The sequence below is a fragment of the Orbicella faveolata genome, unplaced genomic scaffold (assembly GCF_042242905.1).
Source record: "Orbicella faveolata isolate gen_17 unplaced genomic scaffold, um_ofav_v1 contig_34, whole genome shotgun sequence".
Lineage (NCBI taxonomy): Eukaryota > Metazoa > Cnidaria > Anthozoa > Scleractinia > Merulinidae > Orbicella > Orbicella faveolata.
The window spans coordinates 5,423,591-5,445,000 of NW_028301563.1; the positions used below are offsets into that span (position 1 = coordinate 5,423,591).

The 21,410-nt window shown below is 40.1% G+C and overlaps 2 protein-coding genes and 1 long non-coding RNA gene across 4 annotated transcripts in view; 1 reads left to right on the plus strand and 2 right to left on the minus strand.

Moving 5' to 3' along the window:
- The window catches only part of LOC110055743 (uncharacterized), a 183,676-nt gene that overhangs the window by 16,823 nt on the left and 145,443 nt on the right, over positions 1–21,410 (minus strand). Inside the window, exon 1 of one of the 2 annotated variants that reach the window (XM_089298992.1) lies at positions 4,111–4,329. The exons of the other annotated variant lie outside the window; for it this stretch is intronic. The gene's annotated coding sequence lies outside the window, so the exon portion shown is untranslated. Of the gene's footprint in view, positions 1–4,110; positions 4,330–21,410 lie in introns of those variants that run through there. 2 annotated transcript variants of the gene reach the window in all.
- On the plus strand, positions 1,303–2,633 carry LOC149104373 (uncharacterized). Its single transcript, XR_016210127.1, has 2 exons — positions 1,303–1,748; positions 1,826–2,633. It is a non-coding gene; the product is annotated as an uncharacterized LOC149104373 (long non-coding RNA).
- Positions 11,690–21,410, minus strand: part of LOC110055759 (uncharacterized) — a 21,286-nt gene continuing 11,565 nt past the window's right edge. The window contains exons 3-10 of the mRNA XM_089272216.1: positions 21,368–21,410; positions 19,949–20,153; positions 17,906–19,692; positions 17,706–17,851; positions 16,884–17,156; positions 15,427–16,408; positions 14,704–15,018; positions 11,690–13,564 (exon numbers count right to left, since the gene is read on the minus strand). The exon at positions 21,368–21,410 is cut by the window's right edge and continues 1,172 nt beyond it. Of these exons, the coding sequence (XP_089128342.1) occupies positions 13,281–13,564; positions 14,704–15,018; positions 15,427–16,408; positions 16,884–17,156; positions 17,706–17,851; positions 17,906–19,692; positions 19,949–20,153; positions 21,368–21,410 (4,035 nt within the window). The 3' untranslated portion in view covers positions 11,690–13,280. The remainder of the gene's footprint in view (positions 13,565–14,703; positions 15,019–15,426; positions 16,409–16,883; positions 17,157–17,705; positions 17,852–17,905; positions 19,693–19,948; positions 20,154–21,367) is intronic.

Below are 21,410 nucleotides of genomic sequence, written 5' to 3' on the forward strand. Positions count from 1 at the left end.
AATTGCCATCAAGTAGGGAGAATTTGTTTGTCACATCAGGGTAGAATCGAAACTAACTAATTGCAACATTCGTACTTCTATCTGCTGTTCTTTGACTGCTTCTTAGTTTTGTCACCTTTTAAACATTACTCATGCACCTTCAAGCCAAGAATAAACTACTGAGTTCATAGTTTATTTATTATCAATATGCCGAGTATTGTTGCAAAAATAGGAAAACGTAAGTTATTATCAAAAGGCATTTGAGTTCATAAGACTATTGTGGAAAAACGTTGATCGTTCTGGCCACCTAGAATGCGTTTTCCTGCTGAACAACAGCTTATAAAGGTCTTAAAGAGCAGAAAATGCTGGTGAGTATTGTAGTGAGTGTTGTTGGCGTTACTCATTAACAATAATAACTAACGAAAGAGCCGCGCGTGACTTTCGGTGTCGAATTTCAGGTGAACAAACACATTAAATTTTCATCAACAAACATATTTCTGACCACATCTGGACTTTAAGAGAGCTACAGAGGTTAATGTTGATATTTGATAGTTTCTGTGTTGTTTCCATAAAGAAATCGCTCTCAAGCTTTATCGCGTGATTCTTTTGCTTGATGTAACAGGTACAATATCTATTGAAGTAGCTGATCAATTTTCTTGCAGTAATAAGCACATCATTTGGCCCTGAAACATGGCGATCCGTATGAGAAAAAGCCCTGAGAGAAGGACAACTTATCAAATCAGCAAATGCTCTGGCATCCCCTTACCTAAAAAACCTAGCCACCCCTCCCCGCTACGTTTAGAATGTCTACAGTAAAACTGTTTTAACTGAAGTGAAATCCCACCATTGTAGTCATTTTATTGCTATAAGGAGCAATTTTAACATCGGAGTTCATTCAGACAATCTTGATCAAAAGTCTTGGGACACTTTGCACTTTTGCCAACATATGCTCTTTCTGTCCACCTCCCCTCCCCACCCCCAACACAATGTTGATGTTGATTCATCCAAAGTGGACATACTATTCCAACATTGTTTTTTGGGGGAAGGAGGTTCAGCAAATTTAATGATGCCTTCCCACTTCAAAATAATGTGTCGCCACTTGCCATTTTGTTAAGTGTCCCAAGGACTTTTGGCCAGGATTGTAGCTGTTGTGGTGAAAAGTTTACTGACAGTCACCAGTGACAGTTTTGAACTAAATTAAACAATCACTACACGTTAATTACCTATCGTAACAGCGTAAAATATAAATCAGCTAAGATCAATTCAGTCCGTCACTTCATCGATTGAAATATGCCGGTCAGTAGCAAGCGGCAGGTCTTTTTTGCAGGGTGCAGGGTGCAGGTTGCAGGTTGAAATTTAATTATAACTGGAAAACCGCTGGCACTAAAAATAATTAATAACCTATATACTCGTCAGGGGCTCTTACATAAAGTAGGTCGCCTCTTTCACTTAGTGAAAACACGATCGATCCGCTATAAGTACTTATCGATCGACACGCTGAGACCAGTGAAATCTCTTCAAAGCCATTTGAATGGCCGCTCCACAGATGTTTCCATCGATTCCAGAATTGGCTCGGGTCTTCCTATAGGACTCCACCTGCGAATTTTCATTTTAGCTTGCCATTTATGTATGCAAATTAGGACTATTTAAACTCTACGGTTTCCTAGCGCGTCGATCTTTTCAACGTTTTCTATAGCTTCAAGTTAATATTGTTGCGGAATCTGTACTCTACCTAGCTTCACCGTCATCGCTACAGTCAGGAAACATTTGTAAGTCTTTATATTCTGTCCTGTATTTTTCTTATCGCTCGGCTCTTCTTCACATATGTTTTTATTTATTTTTCTAGTCGAACCTCGCTCGATCTTTCAATACTCAACGGGCTCCTCGAGTCTCTTCAACAGAGCATGAGGTCGAAATCTCTAGGCGTAGCGTCAACAAGAACTGTAAGTTACACTTCCCTTAACAACAGAAGATTGCCATCACAAATGAAGCAAATAAATAAAGAAATGAAACAATATAAGATTTTAACCGTCGAATATACTAGCACAAGCCCAGTGTGCTTTCATTTTGGTACTCACAGGGAAGAAACCAAATTCAGCAGATATTTCAGATCATATTTCAGATGTTTCTTCAAAAACAATAATTCATTGCAGGCTTAAAATCATAGGAATATACTCTCCTCCCATCGCTTCGGCGGGTTTGGCACTCAGGTGGAAGTCACCTTTCTCAGCGATTGTACACAGCGTCATGTAACAGTCACGGTACGTCTACCAGCTGTACGTTTCTTTTAGGTGCCAGCGGTTTTCCATTTATAATTAAATTTCAACCTGCAACCTGCACCCTGCACCCTGCAAAAAAGACCTGTCGAGTAGCAAGCTGTACTTTACCGGTAGTAATTTCGCTTAGTAAACTACAATTTCAGGGTCGGAGTAATTTCCCAGTGTTTAAATCATCTTGACCATCTCTCTCTGATTATCCAGGAGTCTCCCCCATAGCTCACTAGATCTCCCGGATGCAAAGGATAGTGTTTGAGGAATTTATTTTTACATACACGGCACTTAGACGAGTGTTAAGCCATCGTAAATACTGCAAACTGCTTTGAACGCTTGTTTTTGAGAATATTGATCGAAATAAAACCATACACCGTGACGAAAGATGAGCGTCTATTTTGTAACCTTAACTTTCTATTCGTGTTTGTATTTCTTGAGACTATGATTGGTTATAATGACCCATCAAAATCTAAGTTTCCCAACCGACAAAGCTACCAATATGACTGCGACGGTATTTCGTATGTTTTTAAAAATATCTCGTCTGTAGTTCAAAGATGTGATATTTCGTATATTCACTAGTCAAACTCCCACCCTGCTTGATAGCTAAGTTGATAGAGCACTGCACCGGCACTCGGCAGTCATGGTTTTGATTTTGTTGAAGCTAGATTTGTTTTCAGGTTTTCGTAAGTACTAAGGTTTTCTTTTTTAGCTGCTAAAGCTGCGAACGTGACTTCGATGGACTTTGCACGCAGAGATGAATTGTTCAAGCTATCGGTCCATAAAGGTTAAAACGAAAGCCAATGAAAGTTGAGTGCGTGAAACCAATTAGTTTAATTAAACTACCATCAAAACAATGTTGTGAAGGATGTGTAATTCAGCTGTCTTCATTTAAAGACTTAAAAATAGGACGTATTTCTAAATTAAGTCCAGAAATTTGATTGTTCTTTCATACTAACATTACGTAATACCTGTATAAACGAGAACAAACCCTCTCGTATGCACGCGTTTGCGATCCGATTCATTTTGTTTTCGCCCCTGCTGAAGGGAAGCCAATTTCACGCCTACCTAACAGCTCAGGCAGAAAATGCTGTTGCAAGAATTGTTGCTTTTTTAACATACAAATCCTAACAAAACTCGGACGCACTCTTAAATCTACGATTACGACTAGTTTAAAAATTATTCCACGAGCTGGCGTTGGATATCAGATAATATAGATAGCCAACGAGGCGCAACCCTCTCATTCTCAATTTTAAGATATCAATTCTCTTCACTGTGTGGTATAAATTCGTTTGTTCTGTTATCTTGGTTCTGAGAATGAGAATGCAGTGTTGCATCAACGCCATTGTCTTACAATATTGAAAATCAGTTTACCCTGAAAAGTTCCAGAACGTACGTGGGCCGCGCCAGGGGCTTCACGCAAGGAAAAATTCATTATTCTTGGGAATGTAAGAAATTTATGAAAAAAAGTAAGGCATTAATTAATCGCTAATTTGCGCGCACTATACTGGCTGATTTACGTTTTTATCTAGTTTAATCCCCTGCCACTCGATCTGATCTGCTTATTGCAAAATCTGGCGTGCACTGAAGATAACGGAAAATAATCAACGTCTTAAAAATCGATGATGAGATCATGGCCATCGCTAGTTCAGACATCAAAACACAAACATAATCTCATGAGTAATGGATGATATAGATTAAAATTTTATCTCTGATCAGCAGAATGCTGGTATATCTCAGATCTCAACCATTAGTTTAAAAGTGCGTCAACAGCTAACAGCGGCTTAAATTTTGACCAATTCTCAGCTATGAGTTAAAATTAAACACCATCCAGACACCTTGTAATAAATGATAGAGTTCCTACCTTCTTGTGTGTCTGCCGGCTTAATTGAGTATCACCTTATCACCGCTTTGTCCCTTCTCTTCATAAGCGCCCCTGACTTTTAACGCCTAAAGTAAAGGAAAGCGCGTGGAGGACCGGAGCAAACTGCGCACTGCTGACTCACACTTCAAAGATTAACTCCGGTTTATTTTTGGCAGATAATTTCCGAATAGTCATGTGCCCTTTATTGGTCATACGTGATTAACGGACAATAATTTAAGCCTATGGCTGACATGTCAAAACAACCGCAGGATTAGTCAAACCTTTTCACACTGCTGGCAAAAAAAAAAAAACAAAAAACAAAAAACAAACAAAAAAAAAAAAACACAATAGATCCATACTAAAACATCCACTCTTGCAAGAGAATATGATCATTATCTCCTGGTTCTTGCTAATACATACTGGTGCAGACAAGGTAGGTTAACGTTTGGTTCCTAGCCCACCCCTTCTACCTTATCCCAAGTTACGCCTTTAGGTTATTTATCATTTGGCCGTGTTCCCAGGGGGTGGGGGACTAAAGACGGACCATAAGACCATAAGAAAAGAACCCCTAAGAGGCACCAAGATCCTGTTTTGTGGGCGTGGCTTGAAATTTCTTTCTCCCCTATAAGAAGTTCCAATTCTTACACAACACATCTCCTGTCACATTTTTTAAGTCGATACCTTAAACCGCAAAAGTTCCCGCTGTGGACCTTTTGAGCCTAAACACTCTAAGAGGCACCAAAACCGCGTTTTTAACCCGTAAAAGGTATGACGAGCACTCCAGGCCGTGTTTCGCAAGGACTGGAAACCACCAATTTCCCGAATATGATTGGCTAAAATCGATATTGACCGCAGTCTAGATGCTTCCATATGTAGACTGGCATCTAAATCGCTCTACCTTTTGCTTTCGCCATGAGAATGTTGTAAACAAAATACAAAATCGTTGACACTGTCAATAAGTCTTACGTATTTCCGGTATTACGAAAATATGCTACGTAAAAACACGTCCCCATGTAAAATTCTCATTGTACCCGAAGAAGGCTGGTTTGACCGACCGAAATATGGTACACCTTCAAAAAAAATCATCCTACGTTGTGTCGGTTTCTTCTTTTATATTTTTCAAAATCGTTAGAACTTGTTTGTGCTAAAAATACTAAATAGAGGAGCCCAAACGACGAAGAGAAAAAGGGTGAATAACACAAGCAAATTAAACTTTGGTAACTGTAAATTCAACTCAGGCAATCAAAACACCAGGCCCCAGTTGTTCAAAGGCTGGATAAAGTTATCCACCGGATAAATCGCTTTCCAGTGGATAAGTGTTAACAAAACAAACTGCGCTATCGGCTGAATAGTGATTTATCCCGTGAAGAGCGTTATAATTATCCATCTTTCGAAAAACCTGGACCAGCTGAATGCGAAATTTAGGAGTTTTTGCAGTCCGAAAGTAAAATGTAAATTCAAGACTAAGAGCCTGTAAGAAATTTTGTCAGTCAGCTAAAAGGGTTGAGAAATTAAATACATACCTGTCAATGAGTTCAACCTTCTTTTGACCAAAATTTTCATCGCAATTTACAACCAAAATGCCAGCGACTACGAACCGGCTGCAGTAAGCAACTTTCAGCGAGCTGAAGTTTTCTTGTTTGGCCATATAATAAAACATATCATTAACCGAGCTCGGTCAGTATTGGCCGCAGTCAAGATTCCCCTCTTCCGCCCTCGGCCGTCCCCGCCCCTTCCCCCCCCCTCCCCCCCCACCACACACACACCCCGGAGCAGGACTGATCAGATCACAGTCCTATCGGACCTCGCTCTTTCAGTTCAACATGACAGTCTCATCATTTGGGGGCTTCTTTTAGTGTTTGTAGGGGAAACACAAAAATATGACGAGGTGGTTAAAATTCTTATCTATTATTTATAGGTATATTAGAAGGTGGTAATTTTAGACAGATGTATTAAAAAGGTATTAACGTAAAAAGGAAACTTTTAGTTAATTTCACTCTGTAATGACTCTAATGGTCAATTCGGAGTTTCAACATCCCTTCTCCGGCATCCCCAAAGGTAAAATGAAAAAAAAAAAACGCGCGAATTTTTTCCATATCCCCTCGCCTCCCATATGATTTCAAATTCCCGTTTCTTGTTAAAATACAGAAAATCAGGTAGGGAAGTGATCTATGACAAGAGAAGAGGGGGTCACCGGCCATTTTTAGGGGTGGCGAATGGTGAATGCGAGACTTTGCGAGACGACGAGGTTAGCGTTTTTCTTTGCGAGCCCGAGACATTTTGATCTCTTCAATTGCGAGACCGAGACTTCAAAGTGTTTTAAATGCGAACTCAAAACGTTCAGGTTCTAAGATGTTGTGATGTCATTTAACTTTATAAAAAAATAAGCAAATCGGTACTTAACGACTTTCTTAGCCTTGAAAAAAAATCGAGACTGCGAGACGCACATAAGCGCTAAAAAACGACACTGCGAGACCCGTGAAATTTGGCGAAAGTTTTGCGAGACCATGGGTTTTTAAAGGACCATTCGCCACCCCAATTTTTGAGAGTAATTATAAACTGCTGGTGAAGTTAATGTATGAGGTACCAAGCCCTATTTTTATTTATTTATTTATTCTTTCTCTCAGCTCCATTATTTACAATCTAGTAATTATCTTCTTAACATTCCTCTACTTACAATAAATTATACAGTGAACAATCTATAATTACTACCTTTAGACCACGCCCACCGCAGTAGCATTTTTAGTGATCTTGTATTAAGCGGCCACCTTTAAGTCCCGAGGGTGGCCGCTTATATTCAGGTTCGACTACTGTATATGACCGCTTGAGGAAAACATTGTCGGCATTTTTGCTGGTCTGAAAAAGAAACATAAAGCTTAAGGGTATGTGTGTGTGTGTGTGGGGGGGGGGGGGGGGAGGGGGGTGGGGTGGATTATTATTGCCCATCCTTACTGGGCACAAGTTTACCTCAGGCCGCAACGTTAGGCAACGTGATACATCAAGCGTGCACACTGAGGAAGAAATACATGCAAGTATAAACCACTGTAGGACTTGGAACTCACTTCGATCCGCACATCAGGGGAGAAAAACTGTTCGGTGTAACATCTGAACCATTTGGAAAAAATGTAACGAAGAAATTTAACCACACGCTGTTTTTCATGAAATACTACATCTACACTAACAAGTTGCGTACTTGTTCAATCTTACTTGCTGATTTTGCAAACAAAATCTCACTTTAATACAGAATCGAACATATCGAAGCATAAATAATATGAGAAACAAAAGATGTCTCCTCCACTTTCTTGTTAGTTTCAAAATTTTCATTATAATTAAAGTAATTCCTAATCATTAAATGTAAAGTAACTTAAGGTTATCCAACGCAATGTTTTCTTCTTGTATTCAGTGATTATGTAAGTATGAGAAATTAATGTAAATATAATGTTAAACGAGTGCTCTTTGTATTATCGACAGGAACAGCGGTCATTAATGGTAGAATTTAATGTCAATTTTAATGGCGTATCATACAAAAACACTTCATGTAAGGAAACAATAGGACAATCAACACTATGAAGCCATCAATACTTTAAACAAGGTTCAGTGTCAAACTTGTAACTTAACAGTATAACATACGTAACCTGGTGTAAAAGTGCTGTGTAAATTGTAAATTTACTCTAAATTGTCCTCTACGCTTCTTCGGTATACAGCACTGTATTTCTAGGAATTACAGTTCACAACAAAATATCTCATTCAGTCAATTCGTAGTTGTTAGGTTCAGGGTGGCCGCTTAATACAGGTGAAAATAACAAAGAAAGGCAAACGTAGTACTAATGCTACAGGGTGGCCGCGGCCGCTCAATAGAGGTGGCCGTCTAATACAGGTAACAAATACAGCGTTTGCATGAGCGAAAAATCGAGACTTTGAAAACTGGCCGCTTAATAGAGGGTGGCCGTGTACCACAGGGCCGTTATTAATATATAGGTTCGACTGTATTGTTTTATATTGGGCTTTTTTTCGCGATCCTCTAAAAGAAGCTTCCACTCCCGCGCATCACATTTAGCAAAAATTTACTCCAAGATGACTTTTAGAGAAGAATCAGGCGGTGTAGGACACTGTTCACGTGACACTATTTGACCAAGAAGACTAGGGTAGGAAAAAGAAAAAGATAATAACAACTCTAGTTTCCCTACCCTAGCTGGCATTTTAGGTCCAATACGACAAAGCCTGTATAATCCAAGTGAAACAAGGCTCGGACTCAGTGTTTCTCTTACCGTCAGTCTCTGAATCTTTAAGGCGTGGCCATATCTCCCGTCATTATCTGGTCGCGGTGGAAATTAAATCCGTGAGCCCAATTACATTGCACATTTTAATTCCTAACGCACGTATTTCTCGTGGGTGTCTTGATGGTCACACCCTATAGTGGGAACGTACTTTAAACTACAAAGGTTTAGCGTCAGATAAGTTCCATCTTTGTATCTTGAAGTTTGATCCCGACGAAGTCTCACTACTAGGAAGGAAAGTTATTTATAGTAACCTACTGAACGCTTTGTCGCGTTTTTCGCCGTTACTTCCATGAAAAGATTCCTTTAGAAGTCATTTCAAAGAAAAGCTTCCCAATCTGTATCACGTGATCATTTTTTTAATACTCATTCGAAATGAAATACGTTTGAAAAAATTATGATAATCTATTTGAAGGGAGGAACATCTGAGATCAATAGCAGAGGGTCAGTGGTCGTCGTAACAACTTCCAATTTCATTCTGGGAGTAACCTTCCCGCGGGGGGGGGGGGGGGGGGGTTCCATGCAGATACGAGACTGGATGTCAGTAATACATGTATACAATGAAGCCTTTAAATTTGTCCATCAAAAACCTAAGAAAACTTTGAGCCTTCCCTGCCATTAACACCATTGTTAATAACTTTCACTTCCCCAATGTTCAGAACGAAAACAAGCAAACAAAAGCTAACACCGGCCTCCGAAGGGACCAAAAAACCGCAGAAGAAAGTCCTTCTACCACTTTCCATTGTATATCTTGCTCTAATCAGAAGGCTATGTCAAAAGCTTTGTAATATTTACTCGTTCTAGCTATTTTCATTTTAAAACTAAATGAAGAAGGTTTCGTGACACATGTGGAATGTAGCGTGACAGGTGATAAAAGAAACATCAAAGATTTTTATTTACCTATTTACCTATTTCACATCGCCAACATTGAAACATCTTATCTAGCCTTCATTTTCAGTTTATAGAACATATTTCTCAGTTTATAATACACATATTGATGGCCGTTTTCACTACAAGTTAATGTAAATAACACCCGCACTGCATCATGCTCACGACTGAATGGCGTGAGCATTTCCTGCCTAAGCGAGGTCAGCCAAAATTAGAAGCAGCCCTCTCTTAAATGTTGTAGCAAGATATATCTAGGTCTATAAGACAAGGTGTAAGTCTATAACCTCATCTCAACTTTATCCCTTGTAAGATTAGTTTCTTCGGCTACACGCGTTACCATCTCCTGGTACTGGCGGCCAATACCGACCATTCCATTATCGAAATGTCGCTTGGGAATATGCTTTTGGAAGTCGGTTAACAAACTATATGTTTGAACACGTGGCTTAGTATTTTTGCTTGCCATAATAGCACGATAATGAAATATCGAAAAAGGGAACAGAAATAATACGGCAGAAGTCAAATGAAGTTAGACCTTCTTGGATGTTGATTTCACAATTTTCCACAAATCGGGCGATTACGCAATGACATTTGACCACATTTCCAATTCGTATTAAACGGTCAATAAAAAATAAAAATGGCACGTTCACAAGCAAGGAGTAGAAAGTCGAAAGTCTATTATTTTCTTGTCGATCGTTGTTTGTCTAAATAACATACATTCGATACCACTTAAAAGTGATAAGAGATAAACAATAACACACTACTTCAGTGATCCAAGAACGAAAAGCGAATACTCGCGCGCTTCGGGACTTGCTTATTGAAATTCTTTGTCAATCTAAAAGGAGAGAAGGCATCAGTAATTTCAAGCGCTCTAAGATCAGTTGAGAACATAACCAAGAAAAAAATCAAAGTGGCGGGTAAGTTGAGTATTAGAAAGGGGATCATGACTTCTGTAATCACCATCTTTTTTATCTGCCATGTTGGATTTAGATTGGGAAATTCTAATCTAAACGATGATTGGTCAGATCCCTAGTAACAGCAGCCATTGTCATGTTAGCTGGCACAGATGATCATCTAACATGGCTGCCACCCTTAGTACTAAATTTAGAGAAGGTGGGTTTAACCCATTTAGAACAGGAGATACGGGTGATTCAGCAGGCGGCAAAAACTTTACTGTCCTGATGTCAATGTAAGTTAATACGAAAGGCATTGAAATCAGGCAATTTTTCTTACTGGAGATGGCATTAAATATTCACGGAAAGGGATTTACAATTCCAAAAACCATATCGAATTGTAAAAAGTGAAAAATACCTCTAATTTGGGGTCCAAAATGGGTGGCCGTCGTCGGGGATGGTAACTCGCTCGTAGTTCGTGGAGTGTCGCCACGTAGGATAATAGTTGTCTTATTTTGAACAAAATATGCTGTTCCTCGTCAAATTAAACCCAGAATTCTCAAGTTTACTATTAGAAGAGACCAAAGCAACTTAAGCATTGTCTTTATTTTTATTAGCTGCGAAAGAAAAACGCTATTGTCGTGTGGTTTCGGTTGGACAGCTCAGTTTTGGCAGCCGCTCGTACAGCGGGAGCTGCCGCCGTATGCATAATGCTCACGGCTCCCAAGGAGCTTGGGATACCTTTACTGAAACGGCTGATATTTGTTGATTGTCTGCCAGCTTTTCAGCCAGAAGGTAACAAGGTAGCCGAGTTGACTTTATTAAAGATCCAGAAAACGTCCTAAATTTTAATTAGTTTTAAAACCAAACCGTTATATTTTAGGGTCGTTTTTCACAATTCAGGCTAATTAGGTTGTTAATAGGTTCCTAATTTTCAGTGGTTGTCCTAGTGGAAGCATTCGCAGAAATATTGTACTTTTTATGCATAATAATTAATTTTAGCACTTGTATTTTCAACAACAAAACTGCTTGCGTTGTTTGCAAAGAAACAATATATACACAATAACTTTTTGTCAGAAGTTTCTCACACAATTAAAATCCAGAATTTAGACTATCAAAGTTGGAGTGATTTTTCTGTATAAGAACCCATATATTTTTCTTTGCCAGGTTGAACAAGTTCTTACATTTTTGGGTATTTCAATGCCAAATTTCAGCCTCAAGGTTCTTATATGCAGGTTTTTACTGTATCACTGGATCTGAGATTACACCATTGTACCTCTCAAAATTGTGGAATACTGAATACTTTCTGACAAATGCATTCTTATGACTGGAAAAAAGCTTAGAGGCCTCAATGTCACTCGACTTTTTTCACTTCGTCTCTCATTTATTCCCGCTCTCCCTCGAGGTTGTTCAACCGGTTAAAACAGGTTTTCGATGGACGTCACTCACGCGTCAGGTGTTACACCAGCATCCATTTCAACTCATTTCCGATCGACTCTCTGATAAATGTAACAAAAAGAAACAACCAATTTCATTGCCTTTAATTAACATTATACACCTAAAATCCACACGTATTAGATAAAAAATTGCATATAGTGTTTGTCTTTCTGGCATTGTTATAGAGGTGGAATTTTTCCCCCATCATTCTATCGTAAGGCAGTCATTAAGAGTTAAGCCCGGTGTTTCCAGTTAAAGTAATTAATTATAACTTATAATTGTAGCCAAAGAGAAGCGACATATTTTTCCTATAAAAATGCTAGAAATTTATAAATATCCTTACAGAGTTTACTTGTTAATCAAATTTTAAATCTAAAGTTTCTAGAAGCAGCCTTACAGTTATTCCTTACTTTCCTAAGCGAAAAGTGACAAAGCCTTTCATTATGACAAGATAATGTTGAACTTTGTTCAAACACTTGACATATGCTTGAACGCAACTTAACTATAACTACCCTGAGTTTGAAACGTGAGTGTATTGGTACTAGTTTACTGACTATGTAAAATTACCTCGTGACATTTAAACCATTTTCGCCCTAGTTGTTGTAAAAAGTACCTGATAAGTTATTCGTATTAGTGGGATAAGCCACCCATGGAATTAAAGGAGCTTAGTCACGATATTTTGAGTTGTTCTGGCCACGTACAAAATCACCTTTCAATTGAAGGAAATAACAGTTTACTAAGATAGAAATACACCAAGGAAAAAATAATAAACCATAAAAGAACAAGGATGTTTAAGGATGGAGAAGATTAACACGGATTACAAATGAAGAGCTTGAAAAATATGGCCTATACGTTTCAAATGCGCAAACTGTGACTTAGCTCCTTTAAAGATGCCAAACCAATGGAATAAGGACATTATGTACATTTGATTTCTCTTTCTCCTCATTTGCGTTCTGCTTAGTCTGCTGGTTTGTCCATGGGGTGATAACCAATCTGGGCCCATCGTAAAATTATGCTGGTTGCTTTTTAATTTTGAAAACAAAAAATTCAAAATATTTTTCGCGTAAAGAAACTTGCCAACCCGAATCCTGAGTTGGTACACAAAATCACATCAAGCGATATTATGTGGCCGTGTCTCGTAAGGACTGGTAACTAGTACCAAATTTCACAAATGTGATGGGCCAAAATCGATATTGCCCGCGGTCTAGGATACGAAATTGAGAAATTTTTGTAAGTAGTCCAGAAATTAAAAATACTCACTACAAGACCAAGGTAATATTAGAAGCTAGAAAAATTAAAAAATAAACCAGTCAGTGAGTTCGACCTTCTTCTGACCAAAAGTTTTCATCCCAGTTCGCAAGCAAAACGGCAGCGACTATGAACCGGCTGCATAAAGCGACTTTCAGCGAATTGTAGTCTTGTTTGGCCATGTAATAAACATCTTATCAACCGAGCTTGACTGCGTTCGGTCTGTTCTCACGACCACGGTCAAGATTGTCGTATACAGACTTCCTGATCTAAGTACATTTTGAGTTTGAATTCCTTGTTACATCATTCTGCATGTAAAAATATCACATTTTAATCTACAATTTAATTTTGTGTCAGATATTATATTCTCTGGCGGAACAACGTGTACACATCATTTCCTACGAAGAGCATTGACAAAGAAATATTTCGTCTACCGTTGCATAGTTATAAGGTATTCCGGATAACACTGATTGTCGTAAAATACAACAAAAATAGACGGATTTACTCGATTATCAACCACTGATTCATACAATATCTCTGGTCTTGAAAGGTTCTTTGGGGGAGGCACTTTCAATGTAGAGTTGCCTACGCAATACTGCCCGACCAGGACCCGGGCAAGGTACATGTAGCGACCCCCGGCATCTCCCATCCTTGCGTAACCAAGTGAGTAAGAGGCGTCTCTTGCAAAATAAGTACCTTGTCCAAATCTAGTTCCTAAAAAGAAACACAAAGTGTTAGTGAGGCGAAAGATTCCAACAAATAACAGCATGGCAGTCGAACCTCTCTAATACGGACACCGAAAGGATAGAGCGAAGTGTCTGTGTTAGAGAGGTGCCCATATTGAAAAGGTCACTATGATGAAGTCACTTTTAAGACTCTTCTGACAGTTTAGAGCGTTTAGGAACTACAATCAGGTCCAAAGTGAGTGCCCTGTGAATTTCTGAATCTGAATGATAAAGTGTCAATGTTTGTGTAACAGCCGACAGGAAATGGTACATACCTCAAATTATCGACACTTTGTCTCCGGAGTGTCCGTAATAAAGAGGTTAACAGTTGTATGAATTTGCTCCCTATGGCCGAGATGTAGTGTCCGTTGTCCGTTTTAGAGAGGGTCTTTGTTATAGAGGTTTTTTTTTTTTTTACAGGAAATGCCGGTATGTGAATTTTGTCGATACATAGGAAACTATCCGTATTAGAGCGGTGTCTGTATTAGAGAGGTGTCTGTATGGAAAGGTTCGACTGTGACAAATGAATAAAAACTAAAGCTTAATTTTATACAATCGGAAAAAGGTAACTACGATCAGAAAGAGTGGATATTTCTGTAATTTACTCGCTTGAAATACGTGGCCCAAGGAAATAAAGAGGGAGAGAACAGGTCTTTCATATGTGACCTCTTCCAATTAAAATTATTTCAATCCATTGTCAGTTGTGTCTCAAATTGTATGGCTATCTTAATATCGACACCAGACTGAGAATTTAGACTGACGGCATGTTACTGTTTCTTTTAAGGGATGACCGCGCGGTCGTAGCAACGAACAAAAATAACCCGGTGCAAGCTCTAAATATCTTTCTAATAATGGTCCACGGGGATTCTTTCATTATTGTCTCTGTTTCACTCGGGATCATGGATTGCGCAATTGTGAGAGTGCTCGCCTTCGACCATTGTGGTCCTTGTTCAAATTCTAGACCTGCTGAGGTTTTTTTCTCCAGCTGGTCTGGTTCTTCTCCCTTACTGCAAATTGTAATTAGACTTCGATGCACGACCCAGATAAATTGCAAATCTCGCTCTATCATAACTGTTACATTCGTTACACAACCACCTCACCTTCCAAAGCAATAGCGTAACCACTTACCATGGGCCCCACATAAGCTTCTGTTAAATCCTTGAGTGTAAATGTGGCTGACATTTTTAGCGTCGGTTCCATGAAACAACTGCCGTTCACTACTCCCACCAATGTCTTTGTCCATCTTTTGTTTTCTTACCATGTAACACTGGCAAAGATGAGGATTCGGAATTCGTTCTATTTTCTGAATATGCACTCCACCAGCGGTAGCCTGGAACTTGCGCGTGACGTCGTAATACTCAGAGGAAGTTTTCAAGAGTGGAACCAGGTGCACTGTCATGTCAGCGCTTGGCATTTTCGTCCAGTGTTTGGGAAGAGGAATTCCTGAAGACAGAAATGGTTACCACCTTTACCTTTTTGCAGTGTATATCAAAATAGAAACAGAGAAAACAATCAGTTATTTTTTCAACTGATGAAAAATGAGGTTACTTCGTTTTTTTGAAGAAACCGTTCTAAAATTCTTAAATGGGCTTGGGAAAATTTAAAAATTGCGCGGTGCTGGTAGATATGCATATTTTCAGCTAAATCTCTAGCATGGACTGCCTTTGAATGGAAAATCTTGGACAGTACTTTGGTCCAACAACTTGGAAAATATTGGGCCAGCAGTAGAGCCATCTAATTGGTTGATTTTAGTCATTGGACCTCTGCATTAAACAATTAAAAGGGGTTATTAAAAGGGGTTATGGTAACAGCGTTTTTCGCAAAACTAACTGATGCAATACTGTGACTAACCTTCTTCAACTCCCTTCACCTTTCTCTTCAGTGTAATTTGTTCACCGGTTTGTTGTCCGCGGCCAGTTTTTGACTTCAGATCAAGGATAAACTTCTCTCCACGTAAAGATACTCTAACTGTGGGCGCAGCTTTGCTGCTCGCAATCTCAATCTTCGCTTTTGCTCTGGGATCAAAAACCTTTTTACTACCGCGTATTTTGTAACTCCATTCTATGTTACTTGACACCAGTTGCGCCTGTTCTTCCTCCTGGTTCTTCTTTGTTCTCTTGCTAATCTCTTTCCAGATCTCCCCGACCATGCCGGACACATCAGTCGGCTGACCTCGTGAGACAATGCGATTAACATCAGCCTCAACTTCAAGTTTGACGTCACGGTCTTCGGCTTTTCTTCTCAGTCTGACAATCTGTTTATGAGAAAGTTGACTAACAACCTCATTTTCGACTTTTTCCGTGGTACAAGCTTCAGAAAAACTTCTCTTCAAAGATTCCACGGCCTTGTCCACGCCTTCACTGTTCTTGCCGAGGACAAAAATTCGTACGGAGTGTTCTTGACTCGGGCGGTGCTTTCGTCTCCTTTCACGCTTTCTTAGCATTCCAGTATCTGTATCATTTGATATTGAGTCTAAATTTGTTGAGACTGATCGGTCCCTTCTAAGTCCTCGAAGTTTGGAACAAATACTTTTGTACAGCCCACTCGCAGTGTAGGCAGGAGTGCGGGTTTTGTGCTTGACTTTCAATTTGTCCATCTCTTGTTTGAAGGCAGCATTCAATGCCTGATCTTGCTCGAACACAACGAATCGGATATCCTCCACTTTAGACCAAGGGTTAGCTTGGCAAAAGCTAATTGTTTCTTCTAACATGATTCTCGAGGCTGCATCCCGTGGGAAGCTGAGGTTTTCAGTTCCTATGACAGGAAACGCAATGGACTTCACTCCAAGCTCTTCTCCCTTTTGCAGACACTTTTGGACGATGGCCTGTAGAGACTGGAGCAAAAGGGAAATTTTGTAAGAGTGGACTTCAAAGGTGGACCATATAATGAGTACTTTGCGAGAAGTCCATTTATATCTATATATCTTTCCTCTCACTGATTCTACAGAGTTTTACGAGAACTGAGGCACAGTTGACAGAGAAGCCTAGCTAGTTATCATCTTGAAGTTGATAAAGTTGAATTAGCCCCCCAGTCAGTTAGTTGCGTTAGCCGTTCTTCGGAGCAAAGTGGGTGATTGTGGTTTGCATTTGGAGTGTTGATTTTTTGCGAAGGAAGAAAAAGCGGAGTTCCCTGAAAAAACTATTGGAGGGGGCAAGGACGAGAACCTTCAAGAAAAACTCAACCCACATGGGATTCCTATAAGGGCCACATTGGTGGGAGGCTAGCGTTCTCTCAACTGTGCCACCCCTACTCATCCACCGTTGTGAAGCATCAGTTTAAAGTAAGAATACCGGTAAAAATACGCTTACCGCCTCCCCTTTGCCACCATTCCATGGACCACAGGAAGTGTTGATCACGTGATTAGTCAATGGAAAACCAGGAGAGACAGCACTGTCTCCAGCGTTTGGAGGTGTCATTAGAGAAACACCAGCCTTTGTAATCGCTTGAGAGGTTGCTCCGACCAAACAAACCAATGCATCAGCCCGTAGTTTAAAACAAAACTTCATGTTAAAATTGCAAAGTACCAAATAAAGGATAGCAAAACAACGACAAATAAGATAGAAAGCACCAAAGAGATAAAACTAAGCCGGCCAAAAAGGTACAAGGATGGGTAAGGATTAAGGATTAACACGGATTACAAACGACGAACTTGAAAAATGTAGGCTTAACTTTTCAAGATGCATAAACCGTGACGTAGCTCCTTTAATTTGAGGTTTATGTTGCTTAATTAGAGTTTGAGCAGCCGGGTTCTGGAGGGTATTTGAGAAACACGTTGACAAAGAAATAGTCCTGATTAAGAAGAAAACTAGCTAAGGACTAGATTGTGCTGTAACTAAAGGAGATTAGTTAAGTCGGGATTTAAAATGGGATTGAAAGGAACTAATTCTAAAGGGAGTTAAACTGTGTGATAGTAGAGCAGAATCATAACAGATAGTTTGGACATGATGGGTTATCTAACTGCATTTGCACCTGCTTTCAGTGTTACATGCATAGGATGTCGCCTATGCACGTAACGCTGGATGCGGGTGTAAATGTCTTTAATCTGATTGATAGTTCAGTTGAAATGACCGATTTATAATTGACAACTAATCAAAAGTAACACTGAATACACAGGTTTGCTCAACACTCACCTTCTCCATCTCAATCATTCCAGTTCTCCACGATATTTTGTGGTGGCCTTTAGTCATAACCAAGGTGAACGGATCAGTCCCGTTATCAGCATGCTCATCTTCGTCGTCATCCCCATCACGACCACCACTACCGCCACCATCATCATCTTGTTCATTGTCATCATCAATATCATTATCGTCATCATCATCATCATCATCACGATCAGCAGCAGCACAATCAGCAGCAGCAGCAGCACCACGATCATCATCATCAGCAGCAGCACTACTATCAGCAGCAGCAGCACCACCAGCCGCAGCTCCTGCATCACCATCACCAAAACCACCGCTGTCTCCGTCACCATCCTTATCATCATCATTTTCATCTAGGCTTTGGCCAAAATTCATCTGCACTTGTATCGCACAGTTTTGATCCTTTTCCACTAATTTCACAAGACGATCTCCTTTTCCACAGTCAAAGTACCTCTGGAGGCCTGGCTGTTTCACATCAAAATGTTTTGACACGGTATCTTCTTCGAGAGCTTCAAGCTGTCTCCTCACATCTGTTAAGCTTTTTCTGTTTCCAGAAATGTCAAAATCATCATCTCCTTTTCCTTTTTTAATCTTCACTTCAAAATCTTTCAGTTGGTTTTCAATGGAGCGTAAATCTTCCTGACGAAACTCATCAAGATACTTTCTGACAAACGGCGATGAACATACAAACTGTTCTTCCCTGATGCAGTTGTTTTCCAAGAACGTGTTAAGCTTCTTCATCACCTCTTTGACGTCATCCTGGAACCCAGCGACGAAAATGTCATTCCAGTTGTTCCGATGGATACGGACAGCTGTTTCAGTGTTGACTTCGTCACATAACCCACGCCATTCTGGAGTTTTCAACAAACATTCGCTCTTATCATTCACTTGGACTTTTTCGTTCAACGCCAGCCTGTTCACCAGCCTCTCGGCCTTGTCACAGTGTGCAGCTGACGTGCTCACAATTCTGGCACCGGAGTCCTTGTCAATGACGAACACTGCCTCCACATTGTTGTTTTCCAACTCACCTTTCACTTTCTTTAATCCCTCGTCCGAGCCCAAAACTTCCAAGATGATGTCGGGTAGAGCCAAGTTCTTTTCAACCATGTACGACATTTGTTTGAGGAACTTCGTCGTTGCTTCAGTAAACTGTGACTCAGGACCTTCGAAATAGATTTCTTCGCCTTTAGTGTCTAGCTTTATCTCCAGCTCCTTGTTGTTCTCTTGAAGTTTCCCCACAAACTTGATCTTCTCCAACAGAATTAAGTGTTCTTTTGGAACATTTGGAACTTTTTTCTTAAGGTAGATTTTTCTGGTCTCCTCCCGGTATATGTCTTCCAATTTAGATCTCAACTTCTCCTCATAATCCTTTACAGCTGTGCTCAGGGAAACAATTCTTGCAGCAAATGAATCATCGATAAGTTTGACCAGCGGAGGATCTACTCCCAGGCAGGCGCGAATACTGGGTAACTGTGCCACCACGGCTCTCCAGGAATCCTTGTCGACTTGAACGTCGCGTTTTGCAAATTGAACGAGGTAATTTTGTACTTCATCAATGCACTCGGACTGCCACGAATCACTATTGTCTCCTCCCTGGTACACTATTACAGCTACTTTGGTGCTCGGTGTCCAGGTAATTTCACACTTCTTAGCGGCCAGGGAATTGCTCAGTTGATCACGAAATGCTGAAGTCATAACGAATTCCATTACATCCGGGTCTACAGCTATGTGTAGTTTTTGTCCTTTCATTTCGGACTGCTGACTCACTTGAGTTTTATCGGCGCCACCGGTGGTAGTTCCCAGTCCATCTGAATCATCTGGCACGTCGCCTTCCTTGCTTTCTAGAAACTCATGGTAAATTCTGACTGACAGTCGTGCTTGGTTTAAGACATGTCGTTTTTCTTTCTGGCTAGCTAACACTCCTTTTATATCTGTGAACGAAGAAAATAAAACAAGAGAGTTATACCGTACGTAGAACCTTTTCCTTGGGGAGGATTTCAGTGTGTGGCTATCCCAATGCCATGGTTATCGTCTCTTAAGAACTGCCCACAAAAGATAGCTGAACCGTAACCATAGGCTAGAATTGGCCATTCCGAGTTGCCTTTTGCCTCAGTTTCAAAACGAGTGCTCGTGCCAAACGCTTCTTATGAAAATGAGTTTGATTTGCATGAAAATGAACTTATAGATGAAACGCATTTTCATAACAATGGCTTCGCATAAAGACTCGTTTTGACACAGAGGCAAAGGGTATAAAATCTACTCTCTTCACAGGACCCCCGCCGTTCCTTGGACTTTCAAAGTACAGTTCAATGGCATCATGGGTAGTATTATTCGAAATACAGCTGACAACAATGCTTGCACAGACAGGAACTTGTTCGATGGTAACCTTAGCTAAATCCAAGCCTTTTTCTTCGCATTTGGTCTTGATTTTACTGAAATCTAAGTGATAAAACAATCATTATCAGAATGAAAATGAATGAAAACACATGGAAATTCATGTCGCCTTCCCATATAAAAACCAAGCTAATTTACAGTACAGCTACATCTGTAAGAAGAAAATGCAAACCAACTAAAGAAATCTTCATCACTGTAATAACAGTGATGAAACAGGTTTCACTGTATACAAGTTATTGTGTCGAAAACTAATACAAACGGTGTGTTTCCTTATTATTAAGATAGAGGAACCCTTGGGAGCAATTAAGTACCTACTTCAGGGTTTGACATTGGCTGTAGACACTCTACTGTGGCGAGAACCAACACAAAAAACAAACCAACAATACACCCATTTATACTTGGAAGATAAGCCGCGGATTACACAAGACGCGGCTTAAATAAGACGCGAACTTACCGTATAAATGGTGCATTTTAACCCGTTCACGTCATAGAGAAGCCGCGGATAACATAAGCCGCGGTTTGTGTAAGACGACGGTTTTGAGCTAAGCCTAAATAAGCCGCGGCTTATATAAGACGCGAAATCACTCGTATAAATGGTATCGCGGCTTGTATAAATGGTATCGCGGTTTACGGCTTACGTAAGACGCGAACTTACACTGCGCAAGCACAAGGTTTTCCCGCGCTCGCTCGCTCGTTCGCGCAATTCCGCGATTGCTATGACAACCAACACAAAAGCGAGGCAATAGCCACGAATAAGCCGTGAACCATTTATACGAGCACTTCGCGTCTTATATAAGCCGCGCTTGTATAAATGGTTCAGTTCTCGTCTTATGGAAGCCGCGGATTGCGCAATCCGCGGCTTATTTTTCTCGTATAAATGGCCCTATGGTTTTGGCCCCTCACGCAGGCGTCTTGCGTGCGATTCCAATACCTGGTACCACGTCAGGGCTTAAGAAACATTGTTATACAACGCACTAATGTCCAGGATTGAACGCAAGCACTGTTTAAATTAGTACTTTATATTTGGCAGGGTTATTTAACATTTTCATATTACTTCATATTTGACAGAATTGTGTCTGTTTTGGTGACTTTTTACCAATGAGGACACTTTGCGATGCTTATCATAAGGAATTTGAATCTCATTAGTGTTCAATCCTGGACATAACTGATACAAAGGGCTGAGACAAGAGAAACACAGGTACAAGAGAGATTTGTCAACCTCCAAAAAAACCGTGAAGTCACACCTTAACTTCACTTACCAGTTATGTCGTTGGCCATTGTGATCAGAGCTTTATCGTTTCT